This window comes from Aulonocara sp. 'chitande type north' Nkhata Bay, linkage group LG16 (assembly GCF_057382095.1).
Source record: "Aulonocara sp. 'chitande type north' Nkhata Bay isolate Kocher_YH1m ecotype deep benthic linkage group LG16, A_spYH_male_GT1.1, whole genome shotgun sequence".
NCBI lineage: Eukaryota > Metazoa > Chordata > Actinopteri > Cichliformes > Cichlidae > Aulonocara > Aulonocara sp. 'chitande type north' Nkhata Bay.
Genome location: NC_141359.1, coordinates 2,195,246 through 2,222,820, shown reverse-complemented (window position 1 = coordinate 2,222,820; position 27,575 = coordinate 2,195,246). Strand labels below are relative to the sequence as shown.

The 27,575-nt window shown below is 43.3% G+C and overlaps 1 protein-coding gene across 9 annotated transcripts in view; it reads left to right on the top strand.

The window, feature by feature from the left end:
* Positions 1–1,408: 1,408 nt before the first annotated feature.
* LOC147310784 (uncharacterized) overlaps positions 1,409–27,575 on the top strand; it is a 93,631-nt gene continuing 67,464 nt past the window's right edge. For 3 of the 9 annotated variants that reach the window (XM_086267044.1, XM_086267043.1, XM_086267042.1), the window contains exons 1-3: positions 1,409–1,543; positions 2,270–2,336; positions 13,603–13,698. In XM_086267044.1, the coding sequence (XP_086123170.1) occupies positions 2,279–2,336; positions 13,603–13,698 (154 nt within the window). In that variant the 5' untranslated portion in view covers positions 1,409–1,543; positions 2,270–2,278. Of the gene's footprint in view, positions 1,544–2,269; positions 2,337–3,044; positions 3,116–13,602; positions 13,699–16,777; positions 16,848–16,933; positions 17,009–27,575 lie in introns of those variants that run through there. The other 6 variants (XR_015125408.1, XM_086267039.1, XM_086267038.1 and 3 more) reach the window with 4 other exon arrangements.

The following is a 27,575-nucleotide window of genomic DNA, read 5'->3' as shown; positions in this document are numbered from 1 at the left end:
TGACTTTGTTATTGTCTTAATGTGTTTTTCTAAGTTTAGGTCTGCATCCATCACTACACCCAAATTTCTCGCCTGGTTTGTGGTTTTTAGATGTATAGATTGAAGTTCTCTGGTGACCTGTAATCGTTTTTCTTTGGCGCCAAAGACTATTACCTCAGTTTTGTTTTTGTTTAGCTGGAGAAAATTGTGGCACAACCAGTCATTGATTTCCTCAATGCATTTACCAAGAGCCTGTACAGGGCCTCGGTCTCCTGGTGACATTGTGATATATATTTGTGTGTCATCTGCATAGCTGTGATAGTTTATTTTGTTGTTGTTTATAATCTGTGCCAGTGGGAGCATGTAGATGTTAAACAGAAGGGGTCCCAAGATGGAACCTTGGGGAACTCCACATGTGATACTTGTCTGCTCAGATGTGAAGTTACCTATTGATACAAAGTATTTCCTGTTTTCTACGTATGTTTTGAACCAGTTTAGTACAGTTCCTGAAAGACCTGTCCAGTTCTCCAGTCGTTTGAGTAATATGTTATGGTCAACTGTATCAAATGCTGCACTAGTTCATAGCTTGGCTTTTTACCCCATCAGTGACATCTGAATCACAATGGGGACATTAAGCTAACATAGCAGCTTAGTGCTGGTAATGGTAACATCAGTGATAGGGTTTATGCTTCAAACATCATCAATGTGTTATTTTTGCTGAACAAATCTGGGTGTCTTTTGTTTATCTGTTGTTGTTGTTGTTGTTTTTTTTAAATCAATTTCTGATCAAAATTACAGATATAAACATGAACCCGGGCTGTGTTTATGCTAACAAAACAATCTATGTTGTACAGACTAAAAGTTTAAATGTACTTTCCAGGGACATGCAGGTTGTATATGAAACATACTGAGACACCAACTGGAGACACACTCCAGGCTCCAAGAACACGAGAGCAAGCTTTTGTTAGAAAGTTAAAGTCCAAAAACACACTGAGGCAAATACAGGACTATACACATTCAGTGAATGCTAATGGTGGTTAGACACAGTCACAGGCAGGAAGTAAAGCTAAATGCAAAAACAGAAGAAGGAAGAAGCTCAGAGACAGATGTGAAGTTAAGAACTAACGTTAGTATGCACAGTAGCTAGAACTCAAAGAGTTAAGAAGAAAATGTAAAGAAGCAGGAATGAAAGAGAAAATACGTAAAGATAATTAGGGCAGCTTTAGTGTGAAGTAAAAGCCTCACAGACTGAAGCAAAGCAAGAAAACCCCACTGAGCTGGAAGCAACTCCGTGTGTGTCATACAGTCTGATCTGTGCTTGGAGTATTTGAACAGCCTTCTTACAGAGGCCTATATTTAGCACGTGCTTGTGCCGTATGGATTTGTGTGCATAAGCTTATCATCACTGCATCATTTGGTACTCTCCATATCTGCTTGGCAGCTGCGGAGCATCGTGATTGGAAATATGCAGAGCATATGTTAACAACCACAAGCTAACGTCCAGGCTTTTGCACCACAGCACAGACATGCTTCAAAGACTCAAAGTGCCTCTAGGATTTGCCAGGTAGGTTTTCAGCTGTTTCAGTGTCTCAGGCTGAAGATGAATATCTCAGCACCTGGTGCTCCAGGAAACGTTCCTATGAATTTTACTGTTATTTATTGTTTGTGTCAAAGACCTCCTGCAGCCTCGCGCCCGTGTCACTCAGAAACTTTATTTGGGGGCAGCACTTTATAATACAGCACACAAATAATGGTGTAATTACTGCCAGTCACCATGCATTTCTTTATTCGTTATTCGGTAACTTTCAGCAACTAAAATTACCATATGAGAAAAATGTTTATGTATTTTCTAATTATTACGTGCCTTTGGGCAATTTGCAAATGACACTGTAAGGATCTACATGTAATAACAACATCAGGAAATTCTAGAAGCAAGAACCTTAAAAAATATACTTAGTGTATTCTTTCTATCCAAACCTCCACTTGTGCTGTACCTACCAGTGAGGATATTTTACTGATAGAAAATTACACCTCAAATCTAGAAAAGTTACACACCAAACTGAATCAAAAAGAAGCTACAGAGTGTACACTGGAGCGCTCCCCCATTTATGAATGTAGTGTAAGGGGCACAGTCATGTTGCTGCGTGGATCACATGCACATGGATGCACATTTCTTTTGCTTTGATCGCTTTGAACAAACAGCTCAGTTACAGTCACCAGTGTTGTATCTTTAAGCGCTGTTGCCTCCATTTGATTGATTGATTTTGTCTTTGCATTAAATTCATTTTAGGGATCATGGATGAGGCTGTCTCTAACTAAAAAGCTTCCTAGCAGCACTGAGCTGAGACAGCACTGTGGTAACTTTTCTTTTTCTTTCTCGCACTTTTGTAACATTAGCTGATCAAAATAAAGCCAAAATGAAGAATCATTGTTTGGGTAGTGAAGATGACAGCATAGAAGGTCTGAATGCTAAAGATGAAGGCAGAGTAATGGATGTCATCTGGGGATTAAATTGCAGTTTCTAAATGGAGAGTAGGGCACTTGTGCATTAATGTGTTTAAAGGCTCGTAAGCCCCTCCTCTCTGGCTCAACAAGAACTTGTTAGCGCAATGGCCAATATCGTCTTAAAAGAAGCTGTGGTTGATACAAATGGAAGTGTGGGTAGAATCTATGGAAAGACTCATGTTCACGCGTAACGAGGCCAAACACAATTAAACACGTTACCATCAAAGTAGCACAAACATCCAGAGAGAGGGGGCAAAGGCAGATTCCGTTGAATGGAGCTGTTCCCAGCAACAAATAAAGCCGCTGCACAGCCACAGCAAGAGAAAATGACAGGTAGGGTGAGAAATGTGTGCGAAACAAACCACCGAATCATTTCCAGCCTCAGAGGGTTTTTTTTTTTCATTTTCCGCCGACTTTAGTTATGTAAGAGATTAACCGTGTGGCTGAAGGTGGAGATGTTAGGAGCGCACAGGCTGCTTCGCTGGAATTAGTGCCTGTGCACCATCATGTGGCTGCTGGCTGAAGGCTGAACGCTGCGACCGAGCCTCCGCCTGTCTCACCGGAGAACTGGGCTCCATGTCAACATGCCAACGTTTTCAGTCATGTACAAAGGAGCGGTGATCATCAGCAGGTAAAGGCGAGCGGCTGCGTGTGCAGGTAGAGGTTAGTCTGTGTGACAGCAGCGGTGACACGATGCTGACAGCTGAACTCTGTAAACACGGAGATGCGTTTACTAATCATAACTCTGTCCCGTGGAAACCAAACACACCGCGTGTCTTCTCTGGCTTTTTCTGGTAACCGTGACGCTGACTGTCCGTCTGTAACACAGGCGCGTGGATCTGCTTCGTGTCTCACACGGAGCTGTGCTTCGTGCTCTTCTCTCAGGCTTATCGATATGTTCTAATTTTCCGCGTGAAACGATGCAGTGATCTTTCTTCCATGCGCTACAAACCGATGAGCTCCACATCAGAGACCAAGTGCGTCCCAAGTTTCCTTTGAAAAGAGGCTCTATGAGGCACTTTATCGGCTCTCACGAACACATCGGCAGCATTAGCGGGTTCCATTGTGGACATTTAATGTTCAAGCTGTGCTTTGTGGCTCATTGATTTTGTAAATGTTGCTGATTTGGTGATCCATGTTTTACCAAAGTTGGAACATTTACTGACAGACTTTTGGAAGCTTGTCTCATCGACATTTTATCCGTTAGGGTGAATGATGCAGTCGGCAGTGTGGAGCTGCTTCAGTTATGTTTACAATATGTTTCTCATGCCACAAGTTATACTTCATCCATGTGTGTCTAACAACACAACCACTGAGTTTTTTGAATGGCACCAAGCTTCAGCAATGGTCATGCCCACAGCCTGTATGAACCTTGTAAATAAATAAATAAAATGTTATTTATACAACACCTTTCTAGACAGAGTCACAAAGTGCTGCACATAAGATAACAAATAATAAAAGGAAAAAAAACCCAGAATTAATCAAAAACAGTTAAAAAGTTTTGAGTTGTTGTTGTTTTTTTAAACGACTGAGTCCACAGTTCTTAAGGTTTGGGGGAGAGAGTTCCACAGTCTCGGGGCCACAGTGGCAAAAGCTCTGTCACCCTTAGTTCTCATCTTAGTCTTTTTTATAGCAAGTAAACCCTGATCTGATTACCTCAGGGACCTGCTAGGGACATATGGCTGTAGCAGATCAGAGATGTAGACTGGTGCCAGTCCATGCAAGGCTCCGAATGTCAAGACCAGGATCTTAAAATGGACTCTAAATTCCACAGGAAGCCAGTGAAGCTGAGATAGCAATGGTGTCACATGTGAATTTAGGATGACCTATAACCGGAGACCATCACAGAAAAGGATGGGTGATGTAGATATGAGGAGAACCACTCTGAGGCAGTTCCAGATACACCAACCCAGTGTTGAAGCCTTTTTAAGGAGGATGTGGTGGTCAACACTGTCAAAAGCCGATGTGAGGTCCAACATAAGTAGGACAGAGTATTTTCCTGCATCATTACTCATCAAAATGTCATTTGAGACCCTAAGAAGGGCTGTTTCTGTGGAGTGAGCTCATTTTTGGCATTTATTAGACAGAGATCGAGCATTAAAAAGCGCCATATTCAGCGAGGTAGAAGCCTCAGTATTTGCAAGGGCTCGAGTTACAGGACGTAGATACTTTTGAGTATCTACGTTTGAGCCATCACGCTCGTAGAATCCACTCACCGAGGGAATAAATGGCCAGACGGCAGAAGAGTCTGGATAAACCCTCCTTAGGTAGCACGGTCTCAAAGAGCCGGGCCCTGCGTATCCAGACAGGGAAGTGGAAGACAAGTCCCCCTCCATGGAGCTTTTCCGAGCACAGGAGACATGGCCCGCTCGGCGTTTCTTACCAGCCAAACCCCGCCGCCAGTAAAGCCTGAGCTTTACCCAAATACCTCCTCTTCTCCCTCTCCTTCTCCGTGGTCTAGAGGAACCGCCGAAAGTGCCTAGCGAGGCTCCAGCTGATGGAGTCGGGTGGAAAATACCGGCGGAGGATGAAGAGACATTGTGAGGCTTGGATTGGATGGATAGCAAAGCCAGACGATCATACACCAAGCCAGCCAATACATCATTAAAACTAAGTGAGAACAGCAGAGCAGAAAAAAATAACACAAAAGTAGCAGAGCGCGACAAACTGCACCCGGCAGCGGCAGAGCCGAACTAGGCGCCATCATACCTTTCTTTTCAAAAGGCCAGCAGGGGTTAATAGCTATAGTTCCATAAAAACTGTATGTCCTGTAGTGTTACATGCTGTCACCTCTGGAAACACACAAGGCATTAACCAATGAGCGGGTGGTTTCATAGCTGGATCCACCCCTCACTGCCATATCCAGGTTGGAAACAAAGCAGTCGGTGATTTCACATTGGCATCATCCATCTTTTATGTTGTCTGTGGTTATGCCTATGGGTTTGGCTTTTGCCACTGTATTGGTCTGAATGTGATATAACTCAGTGGACTCACTTTTTTTAGGACAATTACTCAGCTTGCCGTACACCTGTAGACCTGAGGGTTAAACTGGGACTGGGGAAAGGGGGGAACCTTTGTAGCTGTTCAGTGGCAGGAAATGACTAATCAGCTGACCCGTGCTGGTGCTGGTTCTGAGGTTTAATGCTCTTTGTGGATTTTACCAGCTGCATTCTAAAATATATGTGGAGATGTTACATGAACCATCATGGCTGCTTTCCAACTCCTGGCCAATGTGACCTTTGTACAACCACAATTCCAAAAAAGTTGGGATGTGGTGTAAAAACATTTTATTCAGAATAGGACATAGAGAAAGCATCAAATGTTTCAACTGAAACATTTTACTGCAGTCCTGAGCAAAACTTTAAGACCACTTGAAAAAAGGCAAAAAATCCTATTTTGCATGTTTGGATCTTAACAAGGTTCCAAATAGAGCTTCAACATGCAACAAGAAGGAATGGGAGTGACACAAAACATTTTTGGATCATGCAATTTATTGAAAACAACACTTAAAGTGAAACAGGCTGTTTTACAGCTGATCAAAAGTTTAGGACCACATGCCTGAAGGCCAAATCTGTGCTAAAATGTGGATTCATCATCATTTTCTGTCAGGTACTCTCACTGTCATGACGTTCTTATGGCAAAGGCAAAAAACTTTCCCTTTTGAACGTGGTCGGGTTGTTGAACTGCATAAGCAGGGTCTCTGACAGCGCGCCATCGCTGCTGAGGTGGGGGCGCAATAAGACAGTCATTTGGAATTTCTTAAATAATCCCGAGGGTTGTGGAACAAAATAGTCAAGTGGAAGACCTAAAACAACTTCACCAGCACTGAGCCGAAGGATCCAACTGGCTGTCTGTCAAGACACTGGAAGATCCTCGACCCAATTTAAGGCCATTACTGGTGCCGACTGCAGCCCCATAACCATCAGACGGCATCTCAGACTGAAGGGCTTCCAAAACAAGAAAGGTCTTCAAAGGCGTCGTGTCCTTGGACGCCCCAGAACTGACTGTTTGGACTTTTGGACTGTTTGGTTTCCAACATTACCGGCATGACAAGCAGATCCCACCCGAGGTGTTCTCTACGCTCCATAGTGGAGGGGGGACCATAATGGCCTGGGGTGCTTTTTCCTTCAGTGGAGCTTCAGGAGGTGCAGGGGCGTCAAACAGCTGCTGGCTGTGTCCAGATGTTGCCCTCATGACTGAGGTCCCTCGTCTGTGTGGTAACCACTGGGTTTATCAACAGGACAATGCTACAGTACACAATGCTGCAGGACAAGAGACTTCTTCTAGGACAATAACATCACCCTGTTGGACCATCCTGTGTGTGGAGCGACTCATTACTGAGTTCATGTTTGCAACATTGATTTCTGTTTTGGGGGGTTTACAGGTTTTTTGGAGGTGTGGTCCTAAACTTTGATCAGCTGTAAAACAGCCTGTTTGGTACCTCGTTAAGATCCAAACATGCAAAATAGGATTTTTCAAGTGGTCTTAAAGTTTTGTTCAGGACTGTATTTCATAAAAATGGCATCAACATCTTTCAAAACAATTGGGTCAGGGCAACAAAAACCTGGAAAAGTAAGTGGTGCTCAAAAGAAACAGCTGGAGTAACATTTAGCAGCTAATCAGCTAGTAAGTAACACAACTGGGTATGAAAAGAGTGTCGTGGAGAGGCTGATGAAAAAACTGCCAACAAACTGTGGTGCAGTTTCACAATTTTTTTCATTTTCTTTTTTTCATTTGTTCGTGTGATCTTTGGTCCTTCAAGCAGCACTGCATTAACAACAGACACGATTGTGTGGTGGAAATCGATGCATGGGCTCAGGAACACTTCCTGTGCTGTCCACACATGCAGGTTAAAGCTCCACCCTGCAAAGAAGAAGCCATATGTGAACATGATCAGTGATTCTCTGGACCAAAGCTCATTTAAAATGGACTGTAGCAAAGTGGAAACCCGCTCTCTGGTCCAAGGAATACAAATACAAATTAGCATTTTCAGTAGGAGAAACGTTTCGTCACTCATCCAAGTGCAGGTTTCCCCAACCTTATAAACAGTACATTTGCCTAAAAACTGAAACTAGCACCACTGAACAACGGGCTGTGAGCTCAGTTTCTTCATCATTAATATGCAAATTGTCATGACCATTGATCAAAGACAGCCCAAAGCAGTAAAATGAATCCAAACCACAAAAATACAAAAATCAACAGTGAATCCCGGTGTTCTAGTGTGAGACTTTGTATATCCATCATTAACAAATGATTTTAAAAGGTCCAGCTCCATCCTGAACGTTGGATCTTTGTGTTATCAGCCAGTGTTTCTTTCGAGGTTCAGCCTCATTGTTTTTACTGACAGCAGTGGCGAACCCTCTGCAGCTAAAATATCGATAGTCCTTTTTGTCATTTGGGTGTAGACAGGAAGGGAACTGCAAACTAAAATAAAGTGCTAAAAAGACATCGTTCCAGATACCAAAAAAGTGACATTTATGGTTTGTTCATTTGCAGTATTCTGCATTGTCTTTAGTAGTGTCTAATGAGGGAAGCAAAGGGATGCTTTGCAAGTGTTAGATGAGGATTAGTAAAGAGGGAAAAGGGGAAAGCTGCAAAAACTTACCAACACCTACAGTAAGACCGCGCCATAGAAAACAGAATCAGCTTCACCCCGCCACACCACCACATACAACCAGGGTTTGTACATCAAAATATGGATGTGCCATGGGCTCCCCAGTGTCAGCCATTGCAGCCAGCCTTTATAAGGAGGAAGTGGAAAGTAAAGCTTTTGGTTCTTTCAAAGGAACAGCCCCTAAAGACCGGCACAGATATGTGGATGACATCTGGGTCAAAATCAAAACCCAAGAAGTAGAAGAATAATAGTTTGCCATTTCTGGACTGTGCTGTATGCATTGAGGAAGATGGAAACCTCAACACTGAAGCCCACACACACAGACTAGTACCTACTCTTTGACTCCAAACATCCTGTGGAACACAAATTTGGAGTAATCAGGACCCTGCAACACCAGAGAGAAGAGAAAGAAAAGGAACACACATGGTTAGAAAGTTCTTAAAACATGTGGTTATCCCAACAGGACCTTCGTCAAATCAGCAAAGATGCATAGGAAAGAAGGTCAGCTGGGGAGAAACTGAATGACAAACGGAAAAACATTGTCATCCCTTGTGTAGCAGGTTTATCAGAGGAGAAGCTTCTCCAAGCACGACATCCACTTCAGGTTCGGCCACACACTCGGACAAAATCTTGTCCTTGTGAATAAAGCTCGTGCTTTCTGCAGGTGTGTCAACATAACCTGAGTTCTGAGAGAAACTGTTCCCCTCACAGGACGTGGTGGTCTGACACTTTATACCCAATAGTTGACCAAATACATACAAGCTGAGATGAAGCCATGAATTTAATAAAAAAACAACATTTTGGACCCAACAGAATTCAGTTCTTTACACCAAGTCTGAATCATCTACATAGCCTTATTCAACCATCCTCCACTAACCACTGGCGATGGAGCATGATAATGAGTAGATTAAATAATATTAGTCTGCGTTTTAAAGGGATTTGCAGAGTAGGTATCATGCTACAGATCACTGTGTTTGCCAAGCAGGGGAAGTAGGTCAAAGCCATAACCTACTTAACTGAGTGGGGTTAAGAATACAGGAGCTGCTGTTGTTTTTATCCTCCACTTCCACTAGCTACTATCCACTATCACTGTGCTGCAGCAACTTGTGCCTAAGCAAGAAAAAACAGCTCATGTCCATGAATGCAACTACTGTCAAGCTGCCAAACATCACAGTGAAGCAAAACTGCTTTATTTATGTCCATATTTATATGTCCACACATATATATTCATGAGGTTGTAGAAATCCCCTCAGAACAGAACTGTATTACTCTATTACTGCTGACATGTCCAAGATGATGTCTTACATGATTTGATGTTTAGTAACGTTTGCAGAAGCGGATGGCATAAAGAACGTGTGCACTGCTGAGGCAACTTGTGATTTGGCAGTATATAAATAAAACTGAATATGTTTAAGTTCTGAACATACAGTTTATAATTATTCTTGAAATGTAACATTTAAAGCAGTAATAAATATTAAATAACAGAATTCAGAGAGTCAGAGTACACAGGGCAGCTCTGTTTTCTCATTTATTTTGACAAATAAAAGAAATGCACACAATTTGTGTGCATTTTATATGCTTTTGTAAAGTGCGTATATATATGTTATGCAATATATATTTGGCTAGGAAAATGAGAAATGGGTCCAGTGATTTACTGAGAATTTGAAAGTGAATATTTGGTGTGAACACCTTTATTGTTCTTCACTGCCTGAACTCTCTCAGGCAGCTGACAGACTGAGCATGACTCTGACTCTGTCATTTCTTTAAGTGTTCCTCAGGAATGGTTCTCCAGGCTTCTTGATGGATAGTCAAAGCTCTTCTTTGGATGTTCTCTTAAGATGACCCTCACTGCTTCAATAATGTTGAGGTCCGGGCTTTGAGGAGTCCAGTCCATAACCATCGGTCATGAACTGGCCACTGTGAGGGTTTTATTTTCTATCCAGTTATGCTTTTGCATAACAGTGATTTTAAGTAATTGGTTGTGCTGTATTTATACATATGTGTCATTGTCAAAGGTGTTTTGACTTACTGGAAAGCCAAAAAGTCAGAAGAATGAAGATGCATAAAAGCCAACCTGTGTATCAATATGTGCACGCAGGTGAGAAGCAAAGCAACTAATTCCCATCCAACCTGAGCACATGCAGGTGAATACAGTGTTCTGATACATATATTAAAGTCTTAAGGCTTCCTTAGTGTACACATGTAGCTTTCAGCAGGGGGAAGGGCTGCTGTACACACTGTAGCATATGGAGGACAGCACTTTTGAATCTCTCTGTTAGTGCAGCTGAAAGCAGCACAGCATCAGCCTGTGGCCAGGGGACAGTGTTTGTAGTGAAAATCGTGTCCGTCACAGTTCATGTTGTTGACATGTTGGCAGTATCTGCAGCTTGTGCTTTAAAGAAGACGGTTTTCAAAAATCACTCTCACTACTCAACAGACATTTTATATTTCACGTTCTTGTGTCATCTGGGGAATAAGAAACCATTTTAAGAACCTTTTGTAATCGCACTGAATAACCCCACATTTTATTTAGATCTGGAACATTCAGTGCTTGTGTAAGAAATATGCCCTTGACTCATTGTGAATGGGAAGTAATGATTCGGAAAGTAAATGCAAAGCTGAATAAGAACAAGGGATGCAAGTCTTTCATATTTGCTCCAGCTGCATGTTTTTCTTATCTGATGATAGATGAGGGGAGGAGACTGCTTTGAGGCTTAAAAGAACAAGAAACTGTCTTCCTCAGAGAAGAGTATAAAAGGATGGGAGGACTGAGACAAGGAACTTTAAAACCCCACTGTTCCACCAGGCGATAATTAACTTGAGCCCTTCACTTCAGACCCAATTAGTTGTAACACTCTGTGTTGGCTCCAGCAGGCCAGTGGAAGCCTTAAGCTAAAGAAGGTCTGATTTCAGCGTTAACTCTACTATATTCTCTGTGGAGTGCAGTGATGAAAGATCCACATGCAGGAATCAGATGGGCTGTTAGAGCTGCAGAAGCTGTGTGTGCAAAGTGTGCATAAAACACATGAACTTGGAATCATTTTGTCCACTGATTCAGTTATAGTTACTGTTGTTTAAATTATTTACATTTAATTGGTAGTGATAAGATTATTACAATTATTATTATTCATTTTCTATCCATATTGGAGTTTTTCTCCTTTGCATCATGCCGAAGCTGGAAACCTGGATCCTCTGTAGCCAGTTAGAAAGATTACATAAGTTACCCTCTGAAGGTCTACTAGAAGCAGCACTTGAATAGACTATTCAAGTGCTATTTTGCCCTCTTCCATGAAATGTGGAAACTGTGATTTTGGCACACTGTCTGAGCCATTTTTCTCAATTTCAGCAATGGTGGCAGGCAAGCCTGAGTGCGATCCATCAATCTTCATGAGGCACTATAGACAATCCCTACTGCAACCATCACTGAGACTAATCAGCTGATCTGATCAGTATGATTCACGCCTACTGGCTGAAGAAGCTGACTGCACTCAATGAGGCTGCTAATGGATGAAACGCACCCAGAATGGCTAACTGAAGGCCAGAAGGTCCTGATCCCCAAGGATCCCCAGAAGGGACTGGTCCTATCCAAATACCAGCCAATAACCTGCCTCGGTACCACATAGAAGCTCCTGTCAGGCATCATAGCAGCTAAGATAAACAGGCACGTGACTTGACACATGAGCAGGAATACCAGAGGAGAAACACTGGCTTCTGGTAGACATAGCAGTCACCCAAGACTGATTACCTGAAGGCCTATGACTCGATGCTCTACACATGGATCCTAGAACTATATAAGATCAACGGGACCCTAAAAGCCTTCATCAGAAACTCAATGGGGATGTGGTGTACAACACTAGAGGCCAACTTCAAGCCAATAGCACAAGTCACCATCCATCATTTAGACTGGAGAAGTGTAGTCTGATGGTAACAAGAGAAGGAAGGTAGTCAGAGGGGACTGAGGGGATCGTGCTACCAGAAGGCAACATGTAGACACTGAGGACAGTTACAAGTACCTGGGGATCCCACAGGCAAATGGGAAAGACTAGGAAAGCTGCAACCACCAAGTACCTGCAGAGGGTCAGGCAAGTCTTGAGGAGTCAGCTGAATGGTCAGAACAAGATCTAGGCTGTCAACGCCTACAACCTGTTGGCGATCAGGTACCCTGCTGGGATAATAAGGTGACCAAACGAGGAGATAGAAGCCACTGACAATAAGACAAGGAAGCTCCTTACCGGGCATGGAGGGCTTCACCCCAAGTCAAGCATCCTGAGACACTAAGTGGAAGGAAGGAGGCCCGGGACTACTGAATGTCAGAACCACAGTCCAGGATGAGACAACGAACATCCACGAGTACATCAGGAAGATGACTATAACTGACCACGTGCTTAGTGAATACTTCAGTGCCAAGTATAGCCTGGAAGTCCTAAGGTCAAAATGGGAGACGCACCCTAGGGCGGTCAAAAATGACTGAGCTAAGATCCTGTGGGACTTTTAGATACACATGGACAAACTGGTGATGGCAAACGAACCAGACATAGTAGTGGTGGACAACTAGAGATAGCCGCAGTAATAGGTGTAGCTATTAGAGATGGACCGATACCGATACGTAATATCGGATCAGTCCATCTCTAGTAGCTATACCAGCAATGTCAGGAAGAAGGAACACAAGAAGCTGGAGAAGTACCACCGGCTGAGAAAAGAACTCGAAAAATGTGGAAGGTGAAGCTAACAGTGGTTCCAGTGGTAACTGGAGCAGTGACTCCCAAGCTAGGCAAGTGGCTCCAGCAGATCCCAGGAACAACATTGGAGATCTCTGTCCAGAAGGATACTGTCCTAGGAACAGTAAAATACTGAGCAGGACCCTGAAGCTCACAGGCCCACAGGGGCATTTGTTGTGTTTGGAATTGAATTGCTTCTTACTGTGGAAATGGTGTGGAACAGTGACATAGTGGTGGAGTGGTGATTTAGTGTACGGGGGAAGTGCATTAAAGTAAGAGTGCTTTACATAAAGCTTGATCTGGTCATAAAGACTTTCTTCTATGCTTAGTGGTTGCAGTGGCACAGGTTTCAGAGACAGGAAAACACAGTCTAAATGCACACAGTCCAACCAGCTCGTTTTGTTTCAGAAATTCAATTAAGTTTTATTTATATAATGCCAAATCATAAGAGCAGTCACCTCAAGGGTAAAGACAGTAATGCAGAGGGAAGCCCGTCAGTCAAATGAACCCCTTTGAGCTGTAAGAAATGTAACCAGGTCATAGATGGAATAAATCTGACAACAGTGTGCCAGGAGACATGAACCTCTGCCTGTTGTGCTTGAGCAGGTTTTTGCAGGACTGTCATTAGCCTGGAAATCAGAGTGTTCCCTATGATGCATTGTTTCCAGGCAGTGACTCCACTGTCATCATTTTTTAGAAGGCACAAAGTGGCTGGAGAGCAAAAAATCATTAAAGAAACACTGGAAAACCCATTAAAGTACTCTTTTTCTATCTCTCTCTCTACAGGAATTAAAGTGATAGGTGGCGTGAAGGAGCTAACAGGAGAGGAGTTTGGAGTCTACGTCAAACGGATTTTACCAGGTGGCCTTGCTTCAACTGATGGTAAGACTTGAAATCCAGAAACCTTTGGTCAGGGTGTGCTAGAACAGCACAGTCTCCCATTTGAATTTAGACTCGTTACTTTGACCCCCAACACAGAAGATAATATTTCTAGAACAAAGGCAGTAAAAGTTTCTACTTCAGCCTCTGAATTGGGGCGATAAGAAAAAGAGAAAATACTTGTGGGACTATAAATGTTCAGTCATTCTCCAACATCTCTGTTGGAGAATGACTGAACATTTATAGGCTCTATGTGAAGCAGTATTACTGAATGGGTAATTCCTGAATATTTCCCAGAAAGTTCAAAAGAGGTGAAGAGGACCAAGGTGGCTTGGCCTATAGAAAAGCCACATAACAGTACAGCAGTTATTTGTGGACATTTCCATTGTCTCCTCCGATATTTCACAGCAACATCTTGAACATGTCGGTTGAGACCAAGCATGCAGTCAGCAGCGGTGCTGGTGTTATTTTAAATGCACAAATCCTTTGTTTGTGCCTTTACTACATAATGTAGAAATTTAGCGAGCCCTTGTGCTAAATTTTCCCATTCATGAAGATCATGTGAATGACTCCAAAAGCCAAAGAATAGAAATGAATGTTGACAGTGGCCTGACTGAAGACCTTTGCAGTGAGAACAAGTATTTTTGGAGCATCTCCTGTGAGTATTAAAACATGAATAATATACACCACAAGATTGTCTTGGCCTACTTTTTGTGTATCGCACCATGAATGATGGATATAGGACAAAGAGAGAAGTGTCTGTAAAAATTGTTGTTTGTTTCTTACAGCTTGTCCAGATGCTTGACTTTAGTTAGGCCACATTCTTCTTCAGCTGCTGGTATACAGATCAAAGGGTTTTGCTGTATTGTCGCAGTGCTGGTCTCTTCCTGACCCACCAGTCTGACATTTAAACTGCAGTCAGAAGAGCTGAGCTCACAGTTCACATCCCCGACTCCTCACTAAGAGTTTCATGTCAATTCCAAGTGAGTTCACACTAAAATCAGAATCGTGTTTATTGGCCAAGTATATGTGCAGGCACATACAGGGAATTTGGTTCCGGTAGATGGTGGCTCTCAAGCACAGCAATGTAAATCACACACACACACACACACACACACACACACACACACACACACACACACACACACACGTGTCTATATATACACATTACACATACATACACAAAGCTGTGTAAACCAACTATAAATAACGAATCTAAACTTATATACATAAAATACAGAAATGAATGAGGTGGAATGAATACTACATTCTGGGGGCCTCTGGATGTCTGGAGTTTTGATCTCCTCCATACCCGCTTCACACCCTGGAGGACGGGGCTGTGGCCCCCCCACACTCCCTAGCAGATCATTACATGGAGAAACCTTTGGAATGCAAGCATGCTGATCCACACAGGTATGCACACATGGGTATTCACAGACGCGGACTAAAGCTTTCTTGGCTGCTGCCTCAAAGCACACTGTGCGCTGTCTATCTTGCGTGCTGCACAATATCGTTTATTACTTAGTAAATACTGATATCTATGACTAGCTAGTTTATTGTGATGGTATGGTGCTTTGTTTTCTCTATTATTATGTTGCTCTTTGTTGTTTGCTGTCTCCTCTGTTTGTTTTTGTTTGTTTGTTTGTTTGTTTTTTTTCTCCATACAGGTGACCCAGGAGTTTTTTTTTTTTTTTTTTGTCTCTCTTCCCCCCCCTTCTCACCGTCTCTTCTCCCCTTTGGTTTTCTTTCTTTCTCTCCCCCTCTCTCTCTCATTCATTCCCCCTGTCCTATTTATTAAAAAAAAAAAAAAAAAAAAAAAAAAAAAATGACAAAGGATGAACTGAAGCTCTGCCATCACGTAAAAAAAAAAAAAAAAGAAAAAAAAAGAAAAAAAAAAAGATACTGATCCGTATGTGTAGGTTTACGGTACATAAAAAAAAAAAAAAAAAAAAAAAAAGGAATGAATACTACAAATGTACATACGTTGCAGCTGCAGTCTGGCAGTGGGAGCAGTGTGACAGGTCAACTGTTTAGGAAGGAGATGGCGAGGGGAAAGAAACTGTTCCTGTGTCGGGTGGTCCTGGTCTGCAGGCTTCTGTACCGTCTGCCAGAGGGCAGCAGATCAAAGAGTATGTGTGCAGGGTGTGAGGGGTCTGTGATGATTTTCCCTGCCCGTTTCCTGGTTCTTGAGAGGTACAGATCCTGGATGGAGGGCAGGGGGGCGCCGATGATCCTTTCTGCTGCCAAAAATGTGCAAGATGTTGCTGTTTAACTCATAACTGGGTCTCATGTTGGTTTAAAGCTGAGGTACGCAGCATGTTTGGTGTCACTAGAGGGAAAAAAATCCATCATAACCATTCAGCATGTCTGTCAGACATCTATCTCAGTGAACACAGTCTTTGAAGGGGACAGATAAATGTTACCATGAGCAGGTTCAGAATACGGCACACAATGTGCAGAATCAAAGTCCTCAGCATCAAACGGATGGTCTTTAATCCCAGTGGAACTCTCTACAGTCTTCTTGTTCTCATTTACTGTACAAGGATATTTGGCCTGCAGACTAGGGTGGAGCCACGGATCAAACCACCAAGTAGATGTAGATGACTTGCTCTACCTCCTGAGCTACAGCCACCCCCCATGGCTGGATGGACTTCATATCATAAATCCTTTTTTCTGTAAGACACATCCATGGGTCCTATAGGATATAAGGCAAAAAGACAGTTCATTTAGTTCCAGTGAATTTGAAAGGGAATATTTCCATTACTTCTTGATACAGTAATGGATAATTGTTATTGATTTAGAAATAACTGAGCATGAATAACTTGAGCTTTTTATATAATATTATATTGCATTATATTATTATTTTATTTATATTTATATATTTATATTATATCATTATATATTGTATTATATTTCAAACTACCCTGGCAGCTCTTGACAACACTTTCTTTAAAGATATAACACGTTTTGGGGTCAACCCGAAAGAAAGAAAGAAAGAAAGAAACATCCAAAATGAACCACTGCTGTCCAGCTGACAGCTCCCCTCTGGACTTGGATGTAATCTGTGTTTAACCTTTCACAGGAAACCTGATGCCAGGGGACCAGATCTTGGAAGTGAATGGGGACAGCCTAGTAGGTGTCACAAGTGAAAGGTAATCTGCTAAAGTCACTGCTCTCATGTTAACAGTAGTGATGCTGGAAGACAATCTGTGTAAATGTCTTTGCATGTGTTTCACAGAGCTGTGGATATCTTGAGAGCAGCCTCTGCAACCAATCACATGCGACTTCTTGTAGCCAGAGATGAGGAAGCAAAGTAAGCAGAAGTCTGTCTACAGTCCTGTGTGTTAATGCCACTGTTTCTCTGCAGACTATAAAAATGAGCTTGTATGTGGTAGTCAAAATCATTTTTTTTGCCCAAAACAGCAGTGCTGCCCCCTGAATGCTGTTCAAAAAGGAGTACTGTCTTGGTTTACTGTAGGTCCTGCTTTTGTAGAGGGCCCAAAGGTTCTGTGAGTGATGTCAGGGAGCCAGGCAATTAAATGATCAGTTCTCAGGCCTTGCTGTCTAGTCGAGCAGTGGAGTATTTGGATGCATTTCATGATGCCTACAGAAAGACCATGAACTTGCACCTGCACAACTGTTTAAAGGTAATCAAACTCCCAGCAGGTTTGAGAGTTGATTATTAAATCCTTCCTTAAGCCACAAAGTTTACTATGGACTATCTGTAGTGCTGGCAATGCAGAGCGAGTGCCTGTGGTTTGTGGCTGGATTAGTGATGCAGCCACAGGCCGATGTATCTGGTCCATCAAGAATCCCTTTTTTATACTGTCAACAAACCCTTGAAAATCCACTTTGTGGACAGGGGTGGTAAATGGTAAAATGGCCTATATTTATATAGCGCTTTACTAGTCCCTAAGGACCCCAAAGCGCTTTACATATCCAGTCATCCACCCATTCACACACACATTCACACACTGGTGATGGCAAGCTTGTAGCCACAGCCACCCTGGGGCGCACTGACAGAGGCGAGGCTGCCGGACACTGGCGCCACCGGGCCCTCTGACCACCACCAGTAGGCAACGGGTGAAGTGTCTTGCCCAAGGACACAACGACCGAGCCTGTCCAAGCCGGGGCTCGAACCGGCAACCTTCCGAATTACAAGGCGAACTCCCAACTCATGAGCCACGATCACCCCGGGTGTCACTAGGGGTGGGTTTAAAAAATCAATTTCCCTGATTTCATTTTGAATTATGCATTCATTAAATCCTGAATCGATTTTTAAATATTTATGTATTTTACCAGAAATGCCAGAATCTCAGGTTAAAGCTCACAAAACTATTTCAACAATCACCAAACAGCTAAAACAGTAAATGAGAGCAGGTAAACAAGTTCCCTTCAAAAATGTAAACACAGAGCGTGGAGCTCCCCCGTTCTACTCACAGATTCTGATGCTGCAGGTGTTGGGTCTGTGTTTCCACAAGCCCCGCTAGTTTATAAACGTATTCTCGTTAACGACAAAAACAAGACAAACATCTTTTACTTGCTAGCAAGGGAGGCCCCGGCCGGTGTCTCAGAAAGCACTCTGAATCCTACCGTAGACTGACCCCAACAACGGCCTCCTCTTGCTGCCTTTTATTGGCATGACAGTTACAATACAACACAAGCACCTCCCACCGCAAAACCCCCAAATGGTTCTAAGACAAGGCACTGTGTGTGTGTATGTGTGTGTGTGTGTGTGTGTGTGTGTGTATGTGTGTGTGTGTGTGTGTGTGTGTGTGTGTGTGTGTGTGTGTGTGTATTTGAGTGAGTGTGTGAGAATGTGTGTCTCTCTGTGTGTCTGTGTGCGTGACTTCCAACTGTTTCTTTCTTTATTCTTTTTTTTAAGGATGAAGTTTTTATCCACGTTTTTATTTTATTCATTTTTTTAGTGAGAAAGGGCACTTAAAAAGAGAAAGAGAAAAAAAAGAAGAGAAAACAAGCAAAAAAAACAGAGCAACATACTAAACACAACACCATCACGTTAATCTAGCTAAGTGTAAACAGCAGTAAATACTAAATACTGAATGTTGTTGATAGAGGTGTAGTTTATGTCTATGAACAGCGAACACCCGTGTGCACACCTGTGTGGATCAGCGCGCTTGTATTCAAAAGGTTTCCCCATGTCATGGTCTGCTAGAGCAGACTCTGTATTCCTCGTCCACACGTAAATGCAAAAAAAGAGTTTTAAAAAAAATCTCAGTTTTCGGTGATTCGAAACGTCGTTTATGTGTGGACGAAACAGCTGCGTTTTCAAAAATACCGTGTAGGTGTGGACATAGCATAAAAGAGTTAGTAGTTTATTTTCTTACTATCTGTAATTTATTGCAGATTACTTGTATTTGCTTAATTGTTTACTAAATGTTTGAGCTGTGAAATAAATCGCAATGGAGCAAAATATGGTTGTGTGTGGTTGGAGGATGTGTGCGTGCATGTGCATGCACATGGGGGGGGAGCGAACATTTTTCTTGTAAAACAAAGGGGGGCCCAGCAAAAAAAGTTTGGGAACCACTGTGCTAGAGGATGTAGAGAGCCATAGCCCCGTCCCCCAGGGCATGAAGCAGGCATGGAGGCGATCCAGCCTCCAGACATCCAGAGGCCCCAGAATACGAGAGGCCAAGGGGGACCACCGGAGGGGCATCTGTGCCACCCTCCCCTCCTGGGAAGAGCTGAGGAGAGCCCCAGATGAGGGGTCACCCAGTAGCCACGGAGCAGAAGCCAGAGGGGGCTGCAGTGGCGTGCCCGCCGGCTCTGCCGGCAGCCAGCTGTGCCAGAGTGAACTGAGCCGCAGGCCTGGAGGCCCGAGGGCCCCCTTTGCCCCGGGAAGAGGCCTGACCGACCAACAGGGACCAGGCCCCACCAAGTAGTCACCGGGAGTGAGCTGGTACATACCTTAGCGCCCAGCCCCGGACACCAAGAACCACCAACGTACCGACCCCTGAGGGCATCAGTTACCGGCAGGGAGTGTGGTGAGGGGAGATAGGCCTTGGAGGGCCTGAGAGTTCCCAGAGAGGTGGAGTCTAAGACCCGACCTGACATATAGACACAGACAAACAGGCACACACAGACACAAACATGCATTCCCACCCTCATGCACACATATACAAATACTCAGCACTCACTCAACGTAGGGATAGACATACATGGACACTGTACACACAATCACACTCCCCAAACAAACTCTATACCCCGGGTCCAGGTACCCTCACCCCTGGAGGGGGAAACGGCACCTAGACCCAGGAGATGTTACCCTTTCCCCCGGGGTGGAGGCAAGCAGACCGCCCCAGGCTCCACAGCAGCAGGGAGGCCCCGCATCCCAGATCCCAATTGGACGGCCAACACCTTCTCCCAGCCCCCCCGCCCCGATGGCCAGCAGAGAACAGGGGTGTGTGAAGACCCCATACCTCCCCCCTCTAGCTCATGTGTAGTGTTGCTGTGTGTTGTTCTAAGGTGGATTTAAAACACGGGAGAGCATGGTGCTGCTGCCAGAGAGCAGCAGGTGTTAGCACGGCCCCTCCCGAGAACCCTCAATGTCTACATGGATTTAAAATTGAGAGGTGGGCACAGGCGCCAGAGGTGGGGTTGAATACACAGACCGTCCACTGGACGCCGTTAACGTGCCCACCCTCAAGGCCCTATATGTATGTGTTATGAGACACCTACCCCGGATTCACTCAGGGGCAGTCAGGCTACCAGGCCAGTAACCTACGTCCGCCAGCACAGACCCTCCCCAGCCCTGCTGCGCGCAGCCACAAGGAGAACACCCTCTAAGAGCAACCAGAGCCACTAACCAGGTTATGACCACAACCCCTGGGTTAAGCCCTCCAAGGATAACGTCCCTAGGGATTCTCCAGACGCCCTAAGCCCGTCCCTACCTCCATATCAACCACAATGGCGAAGGCGGGACCAAACCATGACCCCCCACCCCCGCTAGGTGATGGCGCCTATCTGGTTATTCCAGATAGGTGTACGTTTGCATGGGATTAATGAAGACTCCGTTATTTTTAGAAACTCCCACCATGCTGTTAGAGAAGAGCTGATGTTGATGCTTTTGAACCATTCATGTCTTTTGATGTTTGAGCTGATAAATGGTAGGTCTGAGATCTCTAGATCCATGCATAGTGCCTGTTCAACATCTAGCCAGGGCTCATCTAAGAAGGTACGTTTTAACCATCCTGAGATGAACTGAAGCCTGTTGGCTAAGAAATATTGTTGAAAATAAGGCAGTTCTAATCCTCCTTTATCCTTGGTTCTTTGAAGTGTTTTTAAGATGATACACGGAGGTTTATCTTTTCAAAGGAATTTAGAATTATACGAATCCAGAGATCTGAACCAATCTTGTGATGGTTTGTTTGGGATCATTAAAAACTAAGTAATTTATTTTTGGCAAGATCATCATTTTTATAGAGATTTCCAACTAGTCAGATCGCCTTCTACTTTCTTTAGAAGTGGGATGTGGTTTAATTTTGTTAAGTCTAAAAGCTTAGGAGAAACATTAATACCTAAATATTTAATATTTCCGGATTGCAGTGGGGCAGAGGAAGAATTATGGAAGGAGCAGTTAATTGGAAGAACTGTAGAATTTGACCAGTTAATTGAATAATCTGAAACTCTTGAAAACCAGTTTATTAGAGTAATTACCTGAGAAAGGTTGGTTTGTGAGTTTTGGGGAAAAAGCAACACATCATCTGCATAGAGACTGATTTTATGTTCTACGTTCTTACATTTTATGCCCTTAATTGTTGTAGCCTGTCTAAATGCTGCTGCTAGAGGTTCGATAAAAATTGCAAACAGTGAAGGGTAGAGTGGGCATCCCTGCCTGGTGCCCCTCAGGAGACAGAAGCTGGAGGATGTCTGGTCATTTGTTCTGACACAAGCTGTTGGGGAATTATATAATATTTTTAACCAGTTAATGAAAGAGGATCCAAAACCACATTTGTGTAAAGTTGCAAATATAAATTTCCAGTTAACTCTGTCAAATGCTTTTTCTGCCTCTAGAGATAATATTGTGGTTTCAATGTTTTTACTGTATGAGTAGTCTATTAAATTAAGTAATCTACGAGTGTTTGTTGATGAGTGCCTATCTTTTATGAAACCAGTTTGGTCAGGATGAATTAAGAGGGGGGTTATTTTCTCCAGTCTCGTTGAGAGAGCTTTGCAGATTATTTTGAGGTCTACATTTATAAGGGATATTGGACGATAGCTTGAGGGAAATAAAGGGTCTTTGCCTGGTTTTATCAGGAGACTAATGTTGGCAGAATTCATATTTGGTGGTAGTCTGCCATTTTCCTCGATTTCCTGCAACATTCCGTGAAATACTGGTGCCAGAATTGTCCAGAATTCTTTGTAGAATTCTGCAGGGAAGCCGTCTGGACCTGGAGCCTTATTATTGGGCGTACTTATCAGGGCTTCCTGGAATTCACTTGGCGTCAGTGGCGAATCCAATGCCATTGCTTGACTGTCTAGTAATTTTGGAAGAGTTACTTTGTCAAAAAACTGATCAATATCATTTTTAGATGGGTTTATTTGTGGTGAATATAGAGTTTCATAGAAATCTCTAAAAATGTTGTTTATTCTTCCAGGGTCATATATTGTGTTTCCAGATAAATCTTGAACACCCAATATAGTTTTTTTCTTTATTTATTTTTAGCTGGTTAGCTAGAAATCAACCTGATTTGTTACTGTGTTCAAAGTTCTGCAAGCGAAGTCTTTGTACTAGGAATTGTGTTGTTTTTATTAATAATTTAATTCTAGTTTTGTTTTGCGTATTTTGTTCATTATTTCTTGATCTTGGTCGCACGCGTAGGTTTCTTCTAAGGATTTGATGTTTTTTTCTAATTCCTGAATATTTTTGTTTTCTTCTTTCTTTTTGTGTGATGAGAAAGAAATTATTTTACCTCTCATCACAGCTTTCCCTGCTTCCCATAGAACAGAAGCTCATGTTCCGGGAGTGTCATTAAAGTCTAAATATGAAGTCCACTCTTTTTTAAAATATTTGATAAAGTCTTCATCTTTGAGCAGCGATGTATTGAATCTCCAGTTTTTACTTGGTGTAGCGTTCTTCTTATGTATTAGTGTTAAAGATACAGGAGCATGATCGCTGACAGCTATAGGGTGAATCTCAGTGTCTGAAATATCACTCAGCAGTGAGCTGCTGACCAAAAAATAATCCAGACGAGAGTAGAAGTGATGGACATGTGAGAAGAAAGAATATTCCTTACTGGTGGGGTGAAGGGAGCGCCATGCATCGCAAAGACCAAAGTCGCTCATATACGGTTTGATTATAATTGTGGACTGCCAATTACGCTGAGTTCCCGCTGTATTGAGCCTATCCATTTCTTCATTTAGTCCAAGGTTGAGGTCGCCTACAAGAACAAGTGTGCCATCTAAGTGTTCAGAGAGTGCACTGAAAAAACAGTGAAAGAATGAGGGTTCATCAACATTTGGACCATATATACTTACAATACATAGTTTTTTGTTAAATATTGATAATTTAATAATAAAGATTCTGCCCTCTGGATCTATAACTGTATTGAGTACTGTAAAATTAACATTTTTATGTATCAAAATTGCTACTCCCCTTTGTCTAGAATTATAACAGGCTGCAAACACGTTAGGAAACTCATGTGTTTTAAATTCGTTTAAACCTGTGACAGGTCTGTGAGTTTCTTGTAATAAAACAACATCTGCCTGTAGTTTTTTAAGCTGGTAAAATATCTTTAACCTTTTTCCTCTGGTGCCAGCTCCATTTACATTCCATGTGACAAACCTCAGCATGCCCATAATTGTGTGTGTATGTCTAATGATGTACGCTGGGTGTTTCGTTTAGACAGGTGGAGAGAATGTGGAAACATCCCTTGTTTGTAAATAGAAAGAGAAAGAAAAAAGTGTGGTGAGAGGCTCCATAAGTCTGACTATGTGTGTGTATATTCACTAATATGAACAAGCGTGGCTTGTGTATGTGTCCTATAAGTCTGTGTGCGCTGTGAGGCTGGTGTAAATGTGCTGCCGTTGAGCGCATGTGTTTGCGTGATCGTGGTGTGTGAATATGCAGAAATAGAGGGTGTTGTTTGTAGGTGAGTGGGGAAGTGGGTGATCACAGCAGTGAAAGAAAAGAGAAAGAAAAAAAACACGAGAACGGTGAGGGTTAACAAAAAAAAGAAAAGAAACGGAAACATTCCAATTAAATCAATGACGGAGGGTGATGGTGTTATATCTGCTATGACATCATACTGATATTACTAGGTTAAACACATGTTAAAGGAGAGAGTGTGAATGAGTAAGAAAAGAGTGTAGCGGGTTCTTATCTGGAGTGCAGTCAATATCACCACGGTGTGGTGCCGGGGTCGCGGTAGAGCTTTCCGTCCACATACAGCCGGCGATGACAGCGCGGGAGCCTTTCTGGATAAAGCTACGTCGAACTGGGAACAGGACCTTGCGTCGTTCCAGGATCTCTTTGGGGAACTGGTTGTTCACGCTGAAGTCCGTTCCTTTCAGCTCCCTACCGCGACTCTTCACCTGTTCCTTCTGTTTGAATTGGCCGAATTTGGCCACAATTGGATGTGGTCTCCCACCTCACGGCCCCTAAGCGATGCACTCTTTCGAAGGTGATGTTCTTTACAGTGTCCTCCGGCAGCTTCAGGTGGGTTTTAATGAAGCTTTTCACCATTGCCTCCGCGTCCTCTCCGGCAGATTCTGGAATACCAGAAAACACAAGGTTGTCTCGCATGCTACGGGCTTGTAGATCGATAATGGACTCTTTTATTTTTTTATTTTCTATGTTTAACTGGGTCACGTTATTGGTGAGAGATTTGACCGACTCCCGTAGCGTTGACTCCAGGATGTCTGCAATGTCTTTGCCAGCAGGCGATGTTATGCTGGGGGAGTCTGCCGGGCGACATCTCTTCGATGACGGTGTCTCAATTTTGGCCGGAGAAGATGCACTCTGAGCCTTCTTCATTACTAAATCTTGGAAGCACCGGTCGATGTAATCTTGGAGAGCGTCTAAACTCTCCCCGTTGTCCTCCAGGGTGTTAGAGATGATAGGACAGATGTTGTTAGTTATATGACAATTGGTTAGTTTATTTGGTAATACTGAAGCTTAAAGAAACTTTATTAAATTCTACGCTACCATTCGCTTTTTTTCCGCCAAATCTCCGGCGTCTGACGTCACCTACAACATGGGTCGCTTACCTTTTCCGGTCACTTCCGTCACTTACCTCTGGCAGTGTTCCTTCCTTACCTCCTCAGTGTTCCTACTTCCAACTGTTTCTAACAACATCCTCCCCCACACCCAATATATGGTTCAATTCCTGTATTGGTTCACCATGCACAACACAGTGAAGCCATAAAAAGGGCAGGAAGCTTACCAAACATCAAACAACCCTTCACAAGGATGTGCTTGTGAAGGGACCTCGAGAGGCTGGGGAGGGGGACAAAGGAATTCCTTTCATCACAGAGTTGAAACAATGTAGAGATGGTAAGCATAAAAATGACAACATCTAACAATTCACTTTAACAGCAGGTTTCGTTACTCTACGACTAAAATTCACTGAACCAACAGCAAAAGAAGATCAAACTACGCTTCACGTTTGAAAACCATCATCATGAATTCTCTCTTACTGTTTTGCTTCCACCACAATGAAATCACACTTCCTGCACAGCTCTCTCTGTACTTCAAGACTAGTTTACCATCAAAAATCTGTTTTCTGCATTCTGCACCAGTCTACTGTTGTGTGCAGTGTTGTCGCCCGCTGTTTTTTTTTTTTTTTTTTTTTTTTTTTTTTTTAAATGACCTTTGACAAGAAAGTCTCATTTCTGCTGTTCAATACGAAAAAATATAAACTTTTACAAATGATGCCATGTTGCAACTCTCTTAGCTGGGTCTCTAATCAAACCTCTGTAACTTTGCTCTGCTTCACTTCAGCAGCAAATGATGTTCAGATGTTGGTTCATGCTTTTCTTCAGTTTTTGTTCTACTGCAGAATATTTTTAAGGTTATCTGCTAAAAAAAAGCCAGGCCAGGAAAGTCGCCTTCATGTTTCTCTCCCATCCAAGTACTAACCAAGCCCAACGCTGCTTAGCTTCTGAGATCACGGCCATAGCACCCTGAGATCGCCCGATCTCGTCTGATCAGTTACTTTGACACAAAGGCATCCGCTGTGGCCTGGGTGGGTGGCTGGACCCCCCCTTAGAGATAGGGTGAGAATTTCAGCCATCCGGGAGGGGCTCAGAGTAGAGCTGCTCCTCCACATCGAAAGGAGCCAGCTGAGGTGGTTCGGGCATCTGACAAGGATGCCCCCTGGGTGCCTCCTGGGTGAGGTGTTCCGGGCATATCCCACCGGGAGGAGGCCCCGGGGCAGACCTAGGACACGCTGGAGAGATTATATCTTTCGGCTGGCCTGGGTTTTCCCCCGGACGAGCTGGAGGAGGTGGCTGGGGAGAGGGTCTGGGCTTCTCTGCTTAGGCTGCTGCCCCTGCGACCCGGCCCCGGATAAACCGGAAGAAGATGGATGGGTGGATGGATGGATGTCGTCCGCTGTGATGCTCACACCTCTGATAAAGTCTCACAGTGTCAGCTTTCTTTTTATACATAGATATAAATTATGGATATGTGCTGATAAATGATCAGAATTATAATCTTTCTGACTGAAAATTGAATCAAATTGAGACCTTGTGAATCAGAATTGAATCCGTTATAGAAATCAGTGAAATCACACAGCATCTTGAAGCAAACTCAACCACTACCAAATGACACCAAATGAATTTTAGGTGTAGAAGCAACGAACAACTTTCTTTGAGTGGGTTTCATGTCTCACTATTGAGGCATCTGCCAGTGTTGTCACAGAGTTATGGTTACATTAGGGATACATGTCCAAAAAAGGTGTTCGTCTTGGGCTCAATTTGGGCCAGATCTAATGGACTTAAAACAGTTTTTGATGACGTTGAACTAAAAGAAATTGTGGGTGTTCCAGTTGCAGCCTGAACAGCAGTGTTTTCTGGCCTTATTGTTATTGTTTGTTTTTGTTTTGGGGGGGGGGGGGGGGGGTACATGTGAAAAGCAAACTAGCACCAAAAAAGATGGATCCATTTTTATTCCTTTTGTTTAACACACCAGCTCCACTCAAACAACTCGTGAATAACAAGCTCAAAATGAGTGGAACACATGATGCCTGAACTGTGCTGACAGTACCATACTAGCATTACTCCTGGCTGGTAGTATTAGTGTTGAACCAGCTTTCTAATCTGACTATGGCCAGTCTGAGTGAAAACAAGGTCAGTGCCAGCTGTCAGCATTGGCCTTGTCTTCCCTTCAAATCCACTGCACACAACGTGATCCGTGACAAAGGTAGTAGAGGATTTGCATATTTAAACAGTGAGACTTTGCACACTAGTGTCATCCATGAGCTTTACTTAAAAATGCAATATTCTGCGTGTTCAGTGAAGACAGCGTGACAGTTGGGATTTATACCTCGGCTGTTGGAGAAGATACATGCCAGACTGAAGTCATCACTGGCAGAGTCCTCATATACAGGGTGGATATATAGAATTACAATGTTGTGTGTAGTGTAGTACCTATTTCTCTGAGGCCAAGCTGTGTCAGCAGTGAGGTTGCCTGAGCCACTCTACCCTCCCTTCTCCATCTCTTTCTGTTCTGCGCAGAGGATGTGACAGCAGAGTCGGGGAGGGGGAGAGCTTAACGGAGACGATGCTTTGGATGATGAGCATTGTATGTTAATCTGCACTGTGTGCTTTAACTACCCTGCAGCCCAGAGGAGCTGGCGGGCAGACAGCAGTAGTGCTGGGGACTGGGAGTCGGGATTATTCGTCTCTATCTTTATATC